Here is a 16,742-nt window from a genome sequence, read left to right on the forward strand (position 1 = left end):
GAGGGTAGCTTAGCCATATTTTTTGTGCTTATCAAAAGAATGGGGAGGGGCAGCTAGGTGGCGAAGTGGATAAAGCACCAGAGCCCTGGATTCAGGAGTACCTGAGTTCAAATCCAGCCTCAGACACTTGATAGTTACTAGCTATGTGACCTCGGGCAAGTCACTTAACCCCCCACTGCCCCGCCAAAAAACAAAAAATAAAAAATGAAAAAAAAGAATAGGGAAAACAGGTACTTAGTAACTGGGATGCAACTGCAAAAAATATGGCTTGAGAATAGAATGGAGTATCATTGTGCCATTGAGAAATGATGAATACGAGGAATTCAGAGAAATATGGGAAGACTTGCATGAAATGATGCAAGATAAAGTAAACAGAACCAAGAGACAAAGAAACACAATAAATACAATAAGGTAAATAAAAACAAGAAAAGGCAGACAAATTGATTCATTGCAATGATCAATCTTGGATTCAGAGAATAGATGATTAAACCAATGGAAAATAGTGAGACAAAATTTAGCACATATCAGATAAAGTCACTATTGATCAGTTTTGCTGAACTGTTTTTCTTTGTTATGAAGAAGGGTTCAATGCCTTTATTTCTTTTAGAACATCACATTCATAATGAAACTTTAAAAAAAATAGTTGACAATACCTTGGCATGATGTAGATCTACACCATACATGGAAAGTCTCTTTGCATTTTCTAAGAACTGAGAATCAGCCTGTGCTGGAGACAAGCCCCTAAGAATCACAAGGAAAATAGGAATAAAATCCATGACCAAAAAACATTTTCAGTTTTATAGAAATATATACAAATCATGTTTTCCCTACACTTTAATCTTCTTTTCTTATTATGACATCCTAAACATAGTTTTGATTTTTTGTTTTGTTTTGTTAAAAAAAAAAAAAAGAAGCCACAGTCCGAATTTTCTGAAGAGGTTGTATTTTATGGAAAATAAAACCTCATTAAGTCATCCAAGTCCAACTTAACTACTTTTTTTAAAATCTGTCCCAGGTGAACAAGTGTTAAATCCCTCATTTTATTCTTAATTAGATTATTTGAAAATAAAATTAGTCAGATATTCCAAAGCAAGACCAAATTAATTTTTTAAACTACAATAAGAGATAAATAAAAGAATGTGGATTGTTCAAGAAGTGTTTTCAGTCACTCAATGCTCTTTTAAAACTATCCTGAAGATCAAATGTAATATATCCAGAAACTTAGAAAACATGAAGCCATTATATAAATGAGATAATTATTATGGGTATATCATAAGTGAAATTCAAGATTCTATATTACTTAAATCAATGCCAGTATCGATTACCACAGATTATTTTCTCTGCTGTTGGTGTGCTTTAGAAACAAAACAAAAAACCTTCAAACATTTTAATTTCTACTTCTAGTGGTACAAAATCTTCAATTCATAGCACTCCTTGTACTTGAATGGATATATTATTATACGCTGATATAAGCACTATATCCACTAGGGAAGATAACACATTTTCCTCCTTTAGAATTCTTATTAATATCCTCTTTGCAAAGATCCCCCATGGAGATCAGCCAACTGTTGGAAACCTTCTGATGGGTCTCTCTACATTTTGTGGCACTAGTGCAGCTGTCAGGCTTGTCTCTCTGTTGCCCCTCACTCCAAGACCATCCTACCTCCTTTTCAATTTCCATTCCATATTTTATGATAATTAATTATGAAAATGTGTAGCAACCTACTGCTTGCACCAAACTTGAATCTCCTGATTGAATTCTGTCTCTTATAATTTTGATTCTTATGAAATTGTGATGTTCTAATATTCAGAACATACTACATCACTGGGGAAACATTTGCTTTAAAAAAGAGAGATTTCCATATCTGCTTGGAGATAGCTACTTGCGATTATTAAGCACACTGTGCAAATTCCCAACGGCAATCCAGCTAGATTTCCTCTTCCTACTCAATCAGCCATCTATTTCTGATATGTATATTGAGATTCCTGACAAACTAATTCAATGGACAGGGCATGTCTATTAGACTTTTAAAAATCTATTTATTATTTAATGGATGAATCAATGTCCTAAGGGACAAGTTCTTTTAAGTAGCCATGGATCTCATTGGGAAAGCATTATAACATTCTGGGGTTGAGGGGTACAGTGTACAATATGGTATCTGCAAAAATGGATCATTCCGGGACAGCTAGGTGGCACAGTGGATAAAGCACTGGCCCTGGATTCAGGAGGATCCGAGTTCAAATCCAGCCTCAGACACTTGACACTTACTAGCTGTGTGACCCTGGGCAAGTCACTTAAAGCCCATTGCCCAGCAAACAAAACAAAACAATAACAAGCCCTCAAATCTGCATAGCATTTGGGGCAGCTAGGTGGCGCAGTGGATAAAGCACCGGTCCTGGATTCAGGAGTACCTGAATTCAAATCCAGCCTCAGACACTTGACACTTACTAGCTGTGTGACCCTGGGCAAGTCACTTAACCCTCATTGGCCCACTTAAAAAAAAAAAAGGATCATTCCCTACCATCTTCTACAATGATTGCCTCTTCCTTTGGATTCACTCTCCATGGCTGTGGAAAATACTCTGTTAGAATTTATCTTCCTTTGTCATTCCTACCTTTATGTTAATAATTAGAAACTTGTTGAACAGAGGTTGCATTTATCATTTATTTATGTATGAGAGACTCCTTGCTGCAGCTTTTAAGGAAAATCCATGAACTAATATTTGGCAGCTGTATTTTAATTTAACTGGTTTCCTTTGTAGTCTAATGCATTTATTTTATACATTTAAAAGTCTTCAATAGCCAGCCAAAGGGGTTAGAGGCTGAGGGAGGACCATGCCAGAAAAGAGAGGAGGAACTTCTCCTTAAGTATACTTTACTGATTAAAACATGTTTATTTTTCTTTTTGAAATTCAGAAAAGAGTAAACACAAGGTGACATCATAATATCTACATCCTTCAGTCAAATATATAACTGTAAAAATATGAGCTTCTGTAAGAAACTGAAATAACCTGACTCTTTCCCTTCTTATTTTCATCAAAAATCCTTACTACATGTGTAGATCCTTCTTAGATTTTATAAAGATGAGAAAACAGGCAAATGGGTCAGAAGTTAGATGTTTCTCAATTATCTTTTTTTGGGTTAGGGGTTAGTTTCTCTTCCAATTTATCCATTGCAATAGATGGCAATGGAGAAAGTACAAAGTTTCTCATTATGCTATTTTCGCTTATGCACAATATAAGCACTAGAAGATAGAAATGTGTCCCAAAAAACATTGTTTCTTATTGCATTTGGAAAAAACCAACTCTTCAGAGTGACTCTCCAAGAAGAGCCAATGAAGCATCTTTCCCTTCAGCTACAACTTCCTTTTGTCTTCTGGTTAATTGATCACAGGAATATTATCAATATGATCAATATGATGTGATTCATTTCTTCTAAAATATCAATTTGCTAGTCACTAGTCAAAGGTTTCACATTTACAGAGTCTACAGTAGACATTTATAGTTTTCCTAAAAGTTGTATGATTCTTCCTTAACACACCTTGAGCCCTATTTTTCCACTTTTCTGCCATCACACTAGGAATGTAAGAAAGCCAGAGAGTATTAAGGGCTATCATTTGCCCTTGCCATTCCCAAAGAATTCATCACCTAATGGCTGGCCTACTGGAGATAAATCTCTGAAATTGGTCCTTGAACTAAGACTGTGTCCAATACTACTCAAAGCCTTTCAAAGCATGAGAGAAACTTTAGTTTTTGGCTGAGTTACAATATTCTAACACAGTCTTCAAGAACCCAGGGTCACCACCATATCACAAGAAGGCACTGAGAAAGAACTTTCCTCAGGAAGCTTTATTTCTGATCTTCCTTGGCCAAGATAAAAGGCTATCAAATATATATTGCAAGGGGGCAGCTAGGTGGCACAGTGGATAGAGCACCAGCCCTGGATTCAGGAGTACCTGAGTTCAAATCCGGCCTCAGACACTTAAACACTTACTAGCTGTGTGACCCTGGGCAAGTCGCTTAACCCCAATTGCCTCACTAAAATATATATATATATTGCAGCCATTTATGTTTCACATATATTCCCACACAAATTGAAGGTTCATAATTTATCCAAACCTATTTAACAAATAATTTAAAATTAAATACTTAAAACAATATTGTTAATAAGGATAAGTAGAGGATATTTGTAAATGAATATAAAAATGAAATATGCAAAGGATGCAGTTAGCTTTTTCAAAAAATAAAAATTCATTTAACATTTTTTCTTCATTCATTAGGAATTGGTCAGATAGCCTTACCTTAAGACATTCATAGGGTGGTTACCCTAAGCCAAAATATTCCATTTGTCAGTATCTAGATGTTAAGCTAATAGCAGGTAAATAGAATTAACCCTAACCATTCTCCCTCTCCAGCATAAAAGTGGACAGACCTGTGAGTTTTGTGCAGCTCTATTACTTTCTCTTCCATCTCTTTAGTTTGATTGGGTGCAAACTGAAATTCACTGATGTAATCACTGCTGTGTTCCTCTGGGTCATAGTCACCTAGCTCAGCTTGCAGTGTATATGAACCAAGGAGAGCATGAGTCACAAAAGAACAGGGTAGGCGGCCAGAAGCAATATCCTGTCGAAGTTGAAGGCACAGGAAATATCTATGGAGGGAAAAAAAAGAAAATCACTTATTTTCACAGTACTTACAGACTTTGAATAATATTCTTCAAACATGATTACATTAAGAATAAATGTTCATACCAAAGATAATATTTTATGACAATAATTCAATTTTACAAGCTAATACTCAATTCCACATCTTTTGCTTATAAATTGTACAAGCTGTCCATGTACTGTATGTACATAGAATCAACAGAATGCAAACTATAAAATTTTATTATGTACTGCTGATATGATGGTTTAATTTTGGGGGGGGGTGAGGCATTTGGGGTTATATGACTTGCCCAGGGTCACACAGCTAGTACATGTCAAGTGTCTGAGGCTAGATTTGAACTCAGGTCCTCCTGAATCCAAGGTCAGTACTCTATCCACTGTGTCACCTAGCTGCCCCACGATGGTTTAATTTTTTAAATTTTTTCTAATTACATGTAAAAACAGTTTTTAACATTTGTTTTTCAAAATCTGAGTTCCAAATTCTCTCCTTGCCCCTTCTTGAGAAAGCAAGCAATTTGATATAGATTATTCATGTGCAGTCATGCAAAACAAACTTCCCTATTATTAGCCATATTGCAAAAGAAAAGAAAAATAAAGAAAGCAAAAAAAAGTATGCTTCAATCTGCATTCTAACTCTGTCAGTTCTTTTCTGGAGATTGAAAGTATTTTTCATAAGTTTTTCAGAATTGTCTTAGATCATTGTATTACTGAGGATAGTCGAATCATTCACAGTTGATCACCATACAATATTGTTATTATTGTGTACAATGTTCTTTTGGTTCTGCTTGCTTCGCTTTGCATCATTTCATATAAGTCTTCCCAGGTTTTGCTGAAACCATCCTGCTTGTGAATTCTTATTGATACTATATTACATATGTGTTACATAGGTATTACATAGGTGTGCGTTATCTCCAACCACCACCATCTTTGGCTATAACTATTAAATTGTTGTCCAGTCCCTAGAGAACTACACCTTAAGTCTGAACCAGTTCACTGTTGTTAAGAGAGGAAATACTACACCAACACTATCCTCTGGCTGGCACATTTATTGTTCCTACTCTCCTAGTCCCCACAAATTTGCTTTCATCTCTCAGACGATAGCTGCCATTCATTACTAACTTTCTTTGTCTCCAGTTCAATTCTCCCACTCCCCACTCCTTTTCCTCTTTAGCCTTTAGAAAGGCTGCTCCCTCCTCCCAGGGAGAATAAAACTTTCTTTCATCTTTGAGCTCTCTTTTTACCTTCTTCCCATCTTCTTGTACAAACATACCTCACTGTCTCTAAGAATCTCTCATCAGAGCTTAGAGCTCTATATTTCATATCCTTGATATACTGTGTAAAAGGAGAAGAAACTGGTATGTCCCTTGCTCCTTGAAGCAACTTCTAGACTCTTCAAATTACCATCACTAGGCAACCTGTCCATCTACATTAAGTAGTCCTGAACCTAGCTAGGTACTGTTAGTTATTGGTCTCCAACTCACTCCTTGGGAAGTGAACACCTGACTTAATTTCTTTCTCTCCAAACTAGTTCCTGCCCTTGTAAGTAAAAATTCTAATATATATGTTAATATATACTGAACAAGCACCCTCAAACACTCTAGTCTCCCAGTTCAATGACCTCAATTCCTGTGGACTACTAACTTTACCCTAAGCTACCCATAGTGGTGGTCATGGTGCTCATCATTATTTAATTAATGTGACCCCCTCCTCAATTCTAAACTGAGATCCCATTCTCTAATCAAAATGTCATTCCCTCCCTTCTCTCTCCCTCTCTTTCCCTCCCCCCCTCTCTGTCTCACTTCTCCTAAACAGATTATCTGTTTCCTCTTTCCCCCCACAACCACCCATTCCTCCATCCACCACTGTTGCTCCAGTCAATCTTATTTTCATAGTCTTGACTCTACAGTTAACCATTTCAAATACTTATTCCCCCCTACCCCTTTAGTCACAATCTGATAATTTCTCAAAATACCCTCAGTACTTACTCCATTCATGGCAACAGTGTCAGAGCATCTTATCTCAACCAGGCCTTCAGTGTTGTATAGCAAAACACTTATCTTTCTTTGATTCCATGCAGTTAGCATTTATTAAGTACCTTCTAGATACAAATCACTTTCATAGGCACTGAAAATAAAGAGCCCCAAAACAAAACAAACATATCCTGCCCATTAAGAGCTTCCCAGGGAGGATAAAACATGTGTATTGATAAGTAAGTACAAAAGTAAAGTCAAGTAAGAGAAGGCATCAGGAACATTACCTCAGTCCTAGGAGGGGACACCAGGAAAAGCCTTTTTGCATGAGCTGACACCTGAACTGTGCTTTGAAAGGAAACTAGAAGCTTCAAGATGCACATGCAAAGAGTGAGAAGGAGACTATTCCAAACACAGAGGGATCAGTTCGGCAAAGTCACCACGGCAGGAAATGGGTTTTCTAGTATAAGAAAATAGCTAGCTAGCCAATGTGACTGCAAAAAAGAGTATGTGAAAGGGAATAAAATGGTATAAGATTGGGGAGGTAGGTGGCAATCATGTTGTAGAGGGCTTTCAGTGCCAGAGAATAGTTTGTATTTTATCCAACAGGCAATGATATAGACATCTGAATAGGGGAGCAGTAGGGTCAGATTTATGATTTAGGAATATCAGCATGACAACCATGTGACAGATGGGTTGTAGAATGTCCAGAGACTAGAAGCATAGAAGCCAAGAGGTGATGGGGACTTAAACTACAGTTGAGTCTGTGTCAATGGAGAAGAGAAGACAGAAATGAAAAATACTATGGAGGTACAATAAAGAAGACTTGACACATGACATATGGAAGTGAGGGATAGGGGGAGGATAAAGGATGACTCCAAGGTTATAAACCAAGATGTCTGAAAGGATGACTGTGCTTCAGCAGAAATAAGGAAGTTTGGAGAAAACATGGGTTTTGGGGGGGAATATGAGTTCCATCTTAGACATGTTAAATCCAAGAAGTCTGCAGAACACTTGTGGAAATGTCTAACAGACAATTGATAAGGAGAGTAGTTCAGGAGACAGATCATATTCTGTCCTGTATCACCAATCAAGAAACATTTATTAAGCATCTAGTATTTGCCCAACACTGTGCTAAGGACTAGGAGGCAAAAGACAGTCTTCTCTGCCCTCAAAAAGCTTACAATTGTATATTAGCTTTATTACTGCTACCAGATTAAGAGCAGATACCCCCTCCCTTCCTTTATCTTCCTCCATAATTTTATTCAAGATGGATCAATAAATATTTGTTAACTGAAACATTATATTTCAACTACCAAGTATTTATTATTTTTCTCCTAAGCTACATTTCAAGGACTGGTCCCTTTCGTTGCCCAATTCTGCATATTTTCCATTTGTTATAAGATACCGCCCCCCCTACCCAGGGGAAATGGTGTTAGTGGCACCTAATACTAAAGCCTGTTATTGTCTCAAAACCTTCAGCCTTTCACAGTTTTGTTATTGCTATTCCTATGCCATTCTTACGAACTCCTTCACATCCACAATCTTGGGTATCATCTTTGCAATTCTACATTTCTTTCTGTACAGTTTTCAGATATATTCTTTCCCTTGCTTTCTCACAATTCATTCATTCATTCATTCACTCATCCATTTAATAAGCAGTTATTAAGCACCAATTAGATGACAGGTACAGCTCCAGGTTGCATGCAAAAGAAAGGAAACAGGAGATAGAATGTTGCATACAGGGAGTAGCATCAAACAGGCCAATCCAAACATTTGTCTGGGCCATGAAAACTTCACACAGATGGAATTATGCTTCTTAAGAACAATTCTGAATAAGCAGCCACCCTCCCCAGTGACCCCACCTTCATAAAAGCCTTCTAAATTGCTGGATTCTGTACATATTCCACTTGTCATTCCAATCCTGTAAAAATGCACTGAATTTAAACAGGTGCCAGGCACAGAAAGTGTATGTGTGTTTGTGTGTACACGTGTGTGTGCACGTGTGTGTGTGCACGTGTGTGTGTGTGTGCACGTGTGTGTGTCACAGAGGTGTGCAATATAAAACCACAAAGATCCACAGAGCACAGCATCCAACACTTTAACAAAGGACACACAAGCAAGTGGCTCTTTTCAGAACTGCACAGACATTGCCCATAAACCAGGCCTTCTGTGTACCGTTCAGGATTATAACTCTTTTAATTGCTGACAGAGTTGCTTTTCAAGCCCATTTACATGAAGACCCAAAGCACTTACTGATACTATAAAATAACTATAACCAAGAGATTTTAATCCCCCAACAATTTACAGCAGGGAGTGTGTATGTATACAGAGTGGGTGTTGGTTTACTGAGCCCTAATTAAGGTCTATTATTTAAAAGCACTCTTGCTTAGAAGTTCTGTATTCTATGCATGTCAGCGTGTCGGATTCAATGCTCCAACAGCTTACTACGCAGTTAAAAAGGCCATTATTTACTAGCTGAAGCAAATCCAGATCAGAGCTGGATTAGTAATGGTGCATCTCCCCACCCCCACCCCCACCCCTTCAGCTACAAGCTGGGAAAGTCAAGACGCATAGCCTTTTATGCACTCCTGGAGAGGAATCTGCATCATCAGTGATTCATGCTAGCATTACAGCCCCTTGGGTACCTATCCATGGCCAATATGTGACAGCAAAAGGAGGCAAGAATGGGCCTTAGCAAACTGTGTCAAATAAATATACAGTGAATATTTTTCCAAGACCTACAGGCAAAGGAAGATGACAGCAATTATTTTATGCCATGTGCAAAGCCTCAAAAAAAAAAACCTGACAAACACACACAGACACACCTAAGCCATTCACAACTAGAATAATGAATCTCATATAAGACCAATGCTGTAACCATTTTTTGTCTAGTAGAGAAATGATAGAGATAGAGATATATAGGCCCTCTCTGCCTCAGTTTACTCATCTATAAAGTAGGGATAATAATACATAGCACTTACTTCCCAGGGTTATTGTGAGGATAAAATGAGACAACAGATAATATTTTTAAAAGTACTTTGTAAACTTTAATGCATTATATGAACATTAGCTATTACTTTTGCTATGATGACGATGATGATGATAAAGGAGGCAGCATAGCATAATCAATTAATAAATAAACATTAACTGCCTATTATGTACCAGCCACTATGTTAAGTGAAGAGCTTAGGATAGGAAAAGAAGAAAAAGATAGTCTCTGCCCTCAAGGAGTTCACAATCTAAGAGGGGAGAGAATATGCAAACAAATATATACATAGCAAGCTATACACAGGATGAATAGGAAATAATTGAGTGAAGGCACTAGAATCAAGAGGGCTTGGAAGAGGTTTCTTGTAAAAAAATAATGGGATTTTAGTTGACTGAAAGGAAGCTAGAAGGCAGAGCAGAAGAGAGAGAGCCTTCCCAGACATGGGGGACAGCCAGAGAAAGTACTTGGAACTCAGAGACGCAGTGTCTTGTTTGTGGAACAGCCAGGAGGCCAGGCAGGGTCACTGAATCAAAGAGTGTCAGGAAATAACATAAAAGAAGACTGGAAAGGTAGGAGGGGGCTAGGTTATGAAGAGCTTTGAATGCCAGAGGATTTTGTATTTGATGTGGGAGGTAACAGAAAGCCACTAGAGTTTATTGAGTGGCTTCATGCTTGGACTTGTGTTTTAAGAAAATCACTTTAGTGGCTTAATGAAGAATGGACTAGAGAGGGGACAGACTTGAGGCAGGTACCAACCTGCAGGCTATTCAATAGTCCAGGCATGAGATGATGAGGACTTACAGCAGAGTGGTGGCAGTGTCAGAGGAGAGAAGGGGGCATATTTGAGACATGTTGCAAAGGTGAAATTGATAGCCCTTGGCAACTAGCTTGGCTATGGGGATAGTTGAGAGGGACTGGGAGGATGGTGTTGCTCTGTACAGTAATAGGGAAGGTAGGGGGAGCGGTAGGATTTAGGGGGAAACACAATGAATTTGACTTCAAAAATACAAGTTTAAGATTGTCTACAGGACATCCCATTCGAGATGTCTGAAAGGCATCTGGAGATGTTGAATTGGAGGCCAACTTAGCCTAGTAGATAGAGAACAGGCATATGGGGAGGTAATATGACTTGCAGTAAATTGGATTTATGTGAGGGAGGGCTGTGCAAGGTCACCAACCTCACTCTCTCCTCCAGAGCCATCTGGGTCCAGGGGCAAGCTATATCATCAGGACAAGTGGAGATGGCTGTGGATTTTTAAGGCAATTGGGGTTAAGTGACTTGCTCAGGGTCACACAGTTACTGCCTGAGGTGAGATTTGAACTCAGGTTTAACCAACTTGAGGGACAATGCTCTACCTACCTTACCACCTAGCTGTTTCTTTGCCATGAGCTCTGTGCACCAAAGAAATCATAGGCTTCACTAAAAAATTCTCAGTGCTTAATTCACAGCAAGTAGTTGAAAGTGTTTGATAAATTTAACTGAAAAGGAAAAAAGCTCTAAGAAGGTGTTATCGTTCTGTCATTTCAATCATGTCTGATTCTTCATGATATCATTTGGGATTTTCTTGGCAAAGCTATTAGTCATTTGCCATTTCATTTTATAGTTGAGAAACTGAGGCAAATAGGGATTAAGTGACTCACCCTGGGTCACACAGCTCATAAGTGTCTGAGGCCATATTTGAACTCAGGAAAATGAGCATTCCTAACTCCAGGCCTGGCACTGTATCCACTGCATCACCTAGCCATCCAATACTATGGATGGTGAACAAAATTGTCTCTAACTGAAGCAAAACTCAGAATAGAAATGGAAAAACAATAAATATAGGATCTAGTTGTTACAGAATTCAACCATCAAATAATAATAAGTTCACAGACACTCCTGAAACCTATTCTCAGATTTCTTGGGTGTCCTTGGACTCCAGGTTAAGAACCTCTGCTCTAAGGGTATATCCACTATTCATAGGGTTAAAGCAAAAAGGAAAAAAAGGCCTTAGATACCATCTCTGGTCTAATCCCTTCATTTTATAAAAAAAAAAAATTGAGCTAGAGATATAAATTTAATTTATCACACAGTAACAAGTAGTTAGGTCAAGATGCAAACTCATAGCCTTTTTCTACGATATAAAATCAAGATATACTTTATTTATGGAATTTTTAAGGTGACTTAGCATGAAACAATATTTAAAATTAACTTACCAGAAAGAAGAAACTGAAAGGGAATGAAAGATTACTTTGGAAGGCAAAGGAATCTATTTCCTTCCCTCACTATTACTTTCTTAAACTACTGCAAACTGATGAGAATCCATCCTATTTATAAAATCTAAAGAAAAAGAAATTTTGCAGTCTTTTTTGGCCACCATCTTGTCAAGTTGCAGGTAGATGGTTAAGAAGAGAGTTAGTAATTGTAATCTGGGCAATCATCAGAAAAGAATAGCTGGCCCATCAAACTCTGAACGATTATATGACACATCTAAATCACTAAATCTCTCCATTAGGCTTTTCTTCTATAGGATTTTTTAAAAAGCCTAATTGAACAGTTCCTGGCCTATGAAATGCCACTAGACTACAGAGCAGAATACACTGATTTTACAAGGAAAGTCACTGCATTACAAAACACTGAAGCTTTACATTCCTATTTTTAAAAATTTATTTTAAATTCATGGAACAAAACAAGCATTTCTATAACACAGTAAAATAAAAACTGATGATGGCACATGAAACTACAAAACTACCACATGTACAAATTGCTATTCCTTCCAAATATACAACAAAGTCATCATATAAATTCCTTCCCCCCCCCCGCTTTTTTCTTCTCTCCCCTGCCCTTTGTATCCTATTTTGATGGAAAATGTGGCAAAAGAAACCACATTATCAGCGATATCAACTTTGAAGATTAATGGTCAATAATATTATCATACTATACTGTAAAGCAAGACATAAAGTACAATTATGAAGAGAGAAAAATTGTTTTTAAGGTCTTAAGCTATTCAGCAATTTAAAGGTACTTATTTTATCATGTGTTCCAAAGAAATCTCAATAAAAGTATCTATTAAAAAGTTGTCTTTTTACAATTTCTCTTGAAATAATTCCCATTTCTCTAAAGCACAGAATTGAACACTATCATTTTTAGTTTGAAAGTGAAATTTATTCTAAAATGCAAGTACCTGGTGATGTCTTCAGTCAGTTGTGAAGGATCAGGAGGATAAAATTTCACATTAAAGGTGAATATCCAGGGAAGATCTGTAATGATTAAGTAGCAGGTTTATTAACAATGTCAATGACTGGATGATAGATTTCCTTTTACAATTTCCAAAGAGGAGGAAAGAGTCATCTAAGTACATTACATCTTCAGTACTGAACACTTAATTAAACCAAAATATGAATACCATTTATAAAAAGGTCTAAGAATCAAAAAAGAAACAATAGTGATATGGAATAACCTCATTAATAACCTGGTGTGACTCATGTTAATTTATCAGTACTTCTTTATGAAGATTTCTTATGGCAACCTAGTATACAAACTTACTATGGCCTATAACAATTACTTGTATTATACAGATTCTAGAATTCAGTTCTAAAAAGAAAAAAGAATGTGTAGGATCATTGGATGCTTCATTTTGTCTCTTTAAGGACTAGGCTGAGGCAAGGGGATTGGGGTCAGGGGAAGAAAAAGAAAAAGAGGTTCTGAGATTTCCAAAATGTTGATGAGTGCTCAAAGGATTAACATTCATTCTGGAAATGATAAAAGGCCATGAAGGATGATCTAGGAAAGAGGTCCCTAAAAGAGGCTAGGTGTTATAGACAGGGTACAGGACTTAGAATCTGAAAGGCTCTAATTGAAATCTTGACTTGGACACTTACAAGCTGTATGACCCTAGGAAAGTCACTTGACATGTCTGCCTCAGTTTCCTCATCTGTAAAATGGGGGTAATAATAGCTATTACCTCCCAGGTTGTTGCAAGGATAAAATACTTGGTAAGGTGCTTTGCAATTCTATAAATGCTATATAAATGCCACTGATGATGATGAGGAGGAAGATATCAATGATGATGAAGCTCATAAATGACAGAACAGAGTAAGGTGAGGTGAAGAAGAAATAATAAGGTGTTAAAGAAGGGATTTTAACAGTTCATCAATAACTCAATGTGTGGGTCCTATTGATGGCAACTGTCTTCCTCAACCTTGTAGCTTGAAAAGGCAAAGCCAGAAATAATTTTGAAAAGAATATTGTCAATAGGCAAAGAATTAGTCCTAACGAATTCCTTTTATGACACAAATAGGTGGCATAGTGGATAGAGCACCAGCTCTGGAGTCAGGAGGACCTAAATTCAAATCTGACTTCAGACACTTGACACTTACTAGCTGTGTGACCCTGTACAGGTCACTTAACCCTGACTGTCTTAAAAAAATCCAACACTGCAGAGCCAATTTAAGTCTCCTCCAAGGACTTTAGCTGAAGGTATCTGGATATGAGGAATCTCTTCAATCTTCTCTTATTCAACCTATTGCCTTTGCACTCTCTGTCCATCCTCCCACACCCCAAGGTCAACATCAAAGACAACTTAAAGGGTAAAGGAAATTAAAGGAGTCAGTAAGAGAATGGGGAATGGGGAAGGTGAGATATTTACATTCCTTTCATCATAGCAGTAGTAGGTCCATGATTTTGTGCTGGAATGAATTATTGCTGTTGGGGTAGATGGTAAGTGTAGATAGAAATACACAGAGATATACTTGCACGGAGCTAACTGAAGTCAAGAAAGTCAATGTGTTTGCCACCTTTTGTCTACAAAAGTTCCGAGGAAAGAATCTTGGGGATGTCCTCTTTCCATACACATTTAAGGGAGGGGAGTGAGAGACCAACAAAGGATATATAGGAGGAATAATAGAAATAGGAGTACAGGCAACAGGAGAATTTAACTAATATCAGAATCCAAGAGAAGTTAGAGGGAAATGTCTGAAGCAACAAATACTGCAGAAAAGTCAAGGAAAATTAAAACTGAGGTAAAGGGGAAAAATGGGAGGGAGACCAATTACAAGCATCAAGCATAGTTATCTCTTCCCCAATCACAGGACCTTCTTCAGTGTCACTGCCTTCTCTCAGCAGTATGATGGTATTAAACAAATAAGAAGCCAATATGAATGAAAAATAGATGTTCATTAGGTATCATAAAATGAATGGTACAATGAAATGTTAATTAGTTTAAAAACTGTTTATGCTTAAGAGACAGGATGTTTTTAAAACATGCAGTTCTTGCCTTTAAGGAATTTATAATTTCATGTAAGTTAAGACCTGTAAGTCCAATGGGATAAATGCAAAGTTTAATCAATGAGCTATGAGAAATATCATCCAGATTAACAGTTATGGTTCACACCTGTTCCTGCTGCAGAAGTGACCTGATCAGGGTAAAGAATTAATTAGTTATTTCAATACTCAAAATGAGAAGAGTCATGGTGGTTGCAATGGAAATGCAAATAAGTAAATAAAGATATAAGACAAATTGCTATGGTTGAGAAGGCAATGTGGTGTGTGTAGTGGAAATAATGCTAGATTTGAAGTTAGAGGGCTTGATTTCAAAATCGAGCTGTCGTTTATTTTGTGTGCGACCTTTTCAAGGCCTGTTTCTCCATTTGTAAAATGAGGGTATCAGAAGAAGGCGTGTCCTTTAAAATTCCTTCAAGCTCTAAATCTGAGATCCTATACTTGGCAAATTATTACATGTTTGAGGGAGGAAATGTCTGACAGAGGGAATAAGCTCCTATCTTACAATTGGAAGAGACCTTGAAGCCCTCTATCCCAATACCCTTACTTTAAAGATAAGGAAACTATGGCCCATGGAGCTTAAGGTATTTTCCCAAAGTCACACAAGTAGTAAATTGACAGAAGTGGACATTGAACCCTGGTCCTCTTATTCTAGGAGTCACTGTGTCCAAGGTTACAATGTTTGGGTAACTGTGAAGATGACTCACATAGCAAGAGGAATGGAGAGTGGGAGTATATAAGGTTGGGTTGGGAATTGAATATAAGTTCAATTACAGACATATTGATGTTAAGATATCGGGGCCTGGGTCCACTAGGTGGCGCAGTGGATAGAGCACCAGCCCTGGATTCAGGAGGACCTGAGTTCAAATCCGCCCTCAGACATTTGACACTTACTAGCTGTGTGACCCTGGGAAAGTCACTTAACCCTAGTTGCCTCACCCTGCCCCCCCCCAAAAAAAAGATATCAGGGGGCCATCCAGGTAGATCTATCAAATAGATATTTGGAAACATCTGACAGAATTTCATCAAATAGTTCAGTGCTAGGGATACAGATTTGGGATGATAGAGTGTGGTACAATAAAAAGAACATTGGCTCGGGAGTGAGAAGAACTGGGTTCAAATCCTTGCTCTGTTACTTGCTACCTGTGTGGTCAAATCCACAAAGGGACAAGTCCCTTTATTCCTCTGGGCCCCAGTTTTCTCACCTGTAAAAATTAAGGAGTTGGACTAAATAAAAAGCCTCTGAAGTTCCTAGCAGCTCTTGACCTATGATCTTACAAGCCTATAAATCATAATAAGCATCCTTCCCCCATGGAAATAGATGGATTTTCTAGGGAAATTATGGGTAGAAGGAGCAAAAAGAGGCCAAGGACAGAAGATACACAACTGAGAGAAAAGGGAGAGTGAGGGACCACTAAAGGGAAGAGAAAAGCACTAAATAGGAGGGGGCCGTCATGAGAATATATTGTCATGCAACCAGATGGAGAATATATCCAAAAGGTCAACAGTTATCTAAATAATCCAGAAACATCAAGGAAGAATAAAGGCTTCAAGAGAAAAATATTACTATCAAGCATAATCTGAAATTCAAAGTAGATGCCAATTCTGACATCACTGCAAACAAAGCAATTGCTCGATATTCCTCAAAAAGCTAAAATATGAATGGGGGACTGGGGGAACATAAGGGTGATTCAACGATGTAAGAGGATGACTTCATGGGTTGAAGGAGGAAAGATTCATCATAGTTTGAGGTAGTAAAGAAACCACAGGCATGAGAATAAAGTTGTCACTGAGGAGATGGTAGGCTTACATGGGAACAGGAGCCATCTGGAAATGAGATGGAAAGTGAAAAAGTGA

At 37.7% G+C, this 16,742-nt stretch overlaps 1 protein-coding gene across 20 annotated transcripts in view; it reads right to left on the reverse strand.

Annotated features, from left to right (window-relative positions):
• The window catches only part of EPB41L2 (erythrocyte membrane protein band 4.1 like 2), a 275,917-nt gene that overhangs the window by 62,972 nt on the left and 196,203 nt on the right, over positions 1 to 16,742 (reverse strand). For all 20 annotated transcript variants that reach the window (XM_044000762.1, XM_044000778.1, XM_044000775.1 and 17 more), the window contains exons 6-8: positions 12,790 to 12,865; positions 4,432 to 4,650; positions 654 to 741 (exon numbers count right to left, since the gene is read on the reverse strand). In XM_044000762.1, the coding sequence (XP_043856697.1) occupies positions 654 to 741; positions 4,432 to 4,650; positions 12,790 to 12,865 (383 nt within the window). The remainder of the gene's footprint in view (positions 1 to 653; positions 742 to 4,431; positions 4,651 to 12,789; positions 12,866 to 16,742) is intronic.

Source organism: Dromiciops gliroides, chromosome 4 (assembly GCF_019393635.1).
Source record: "Dromiciops gliroides isolate mDroGli1 chromosome 4, mDroGli1.pri, whole genome shotgun sequence".
NCBI lineage: Eukaryota > Metazoa > Chordata > Mammalia > Microbiotheria > Microbiotheriidae > Dromiciops > Dromiciops gliroides.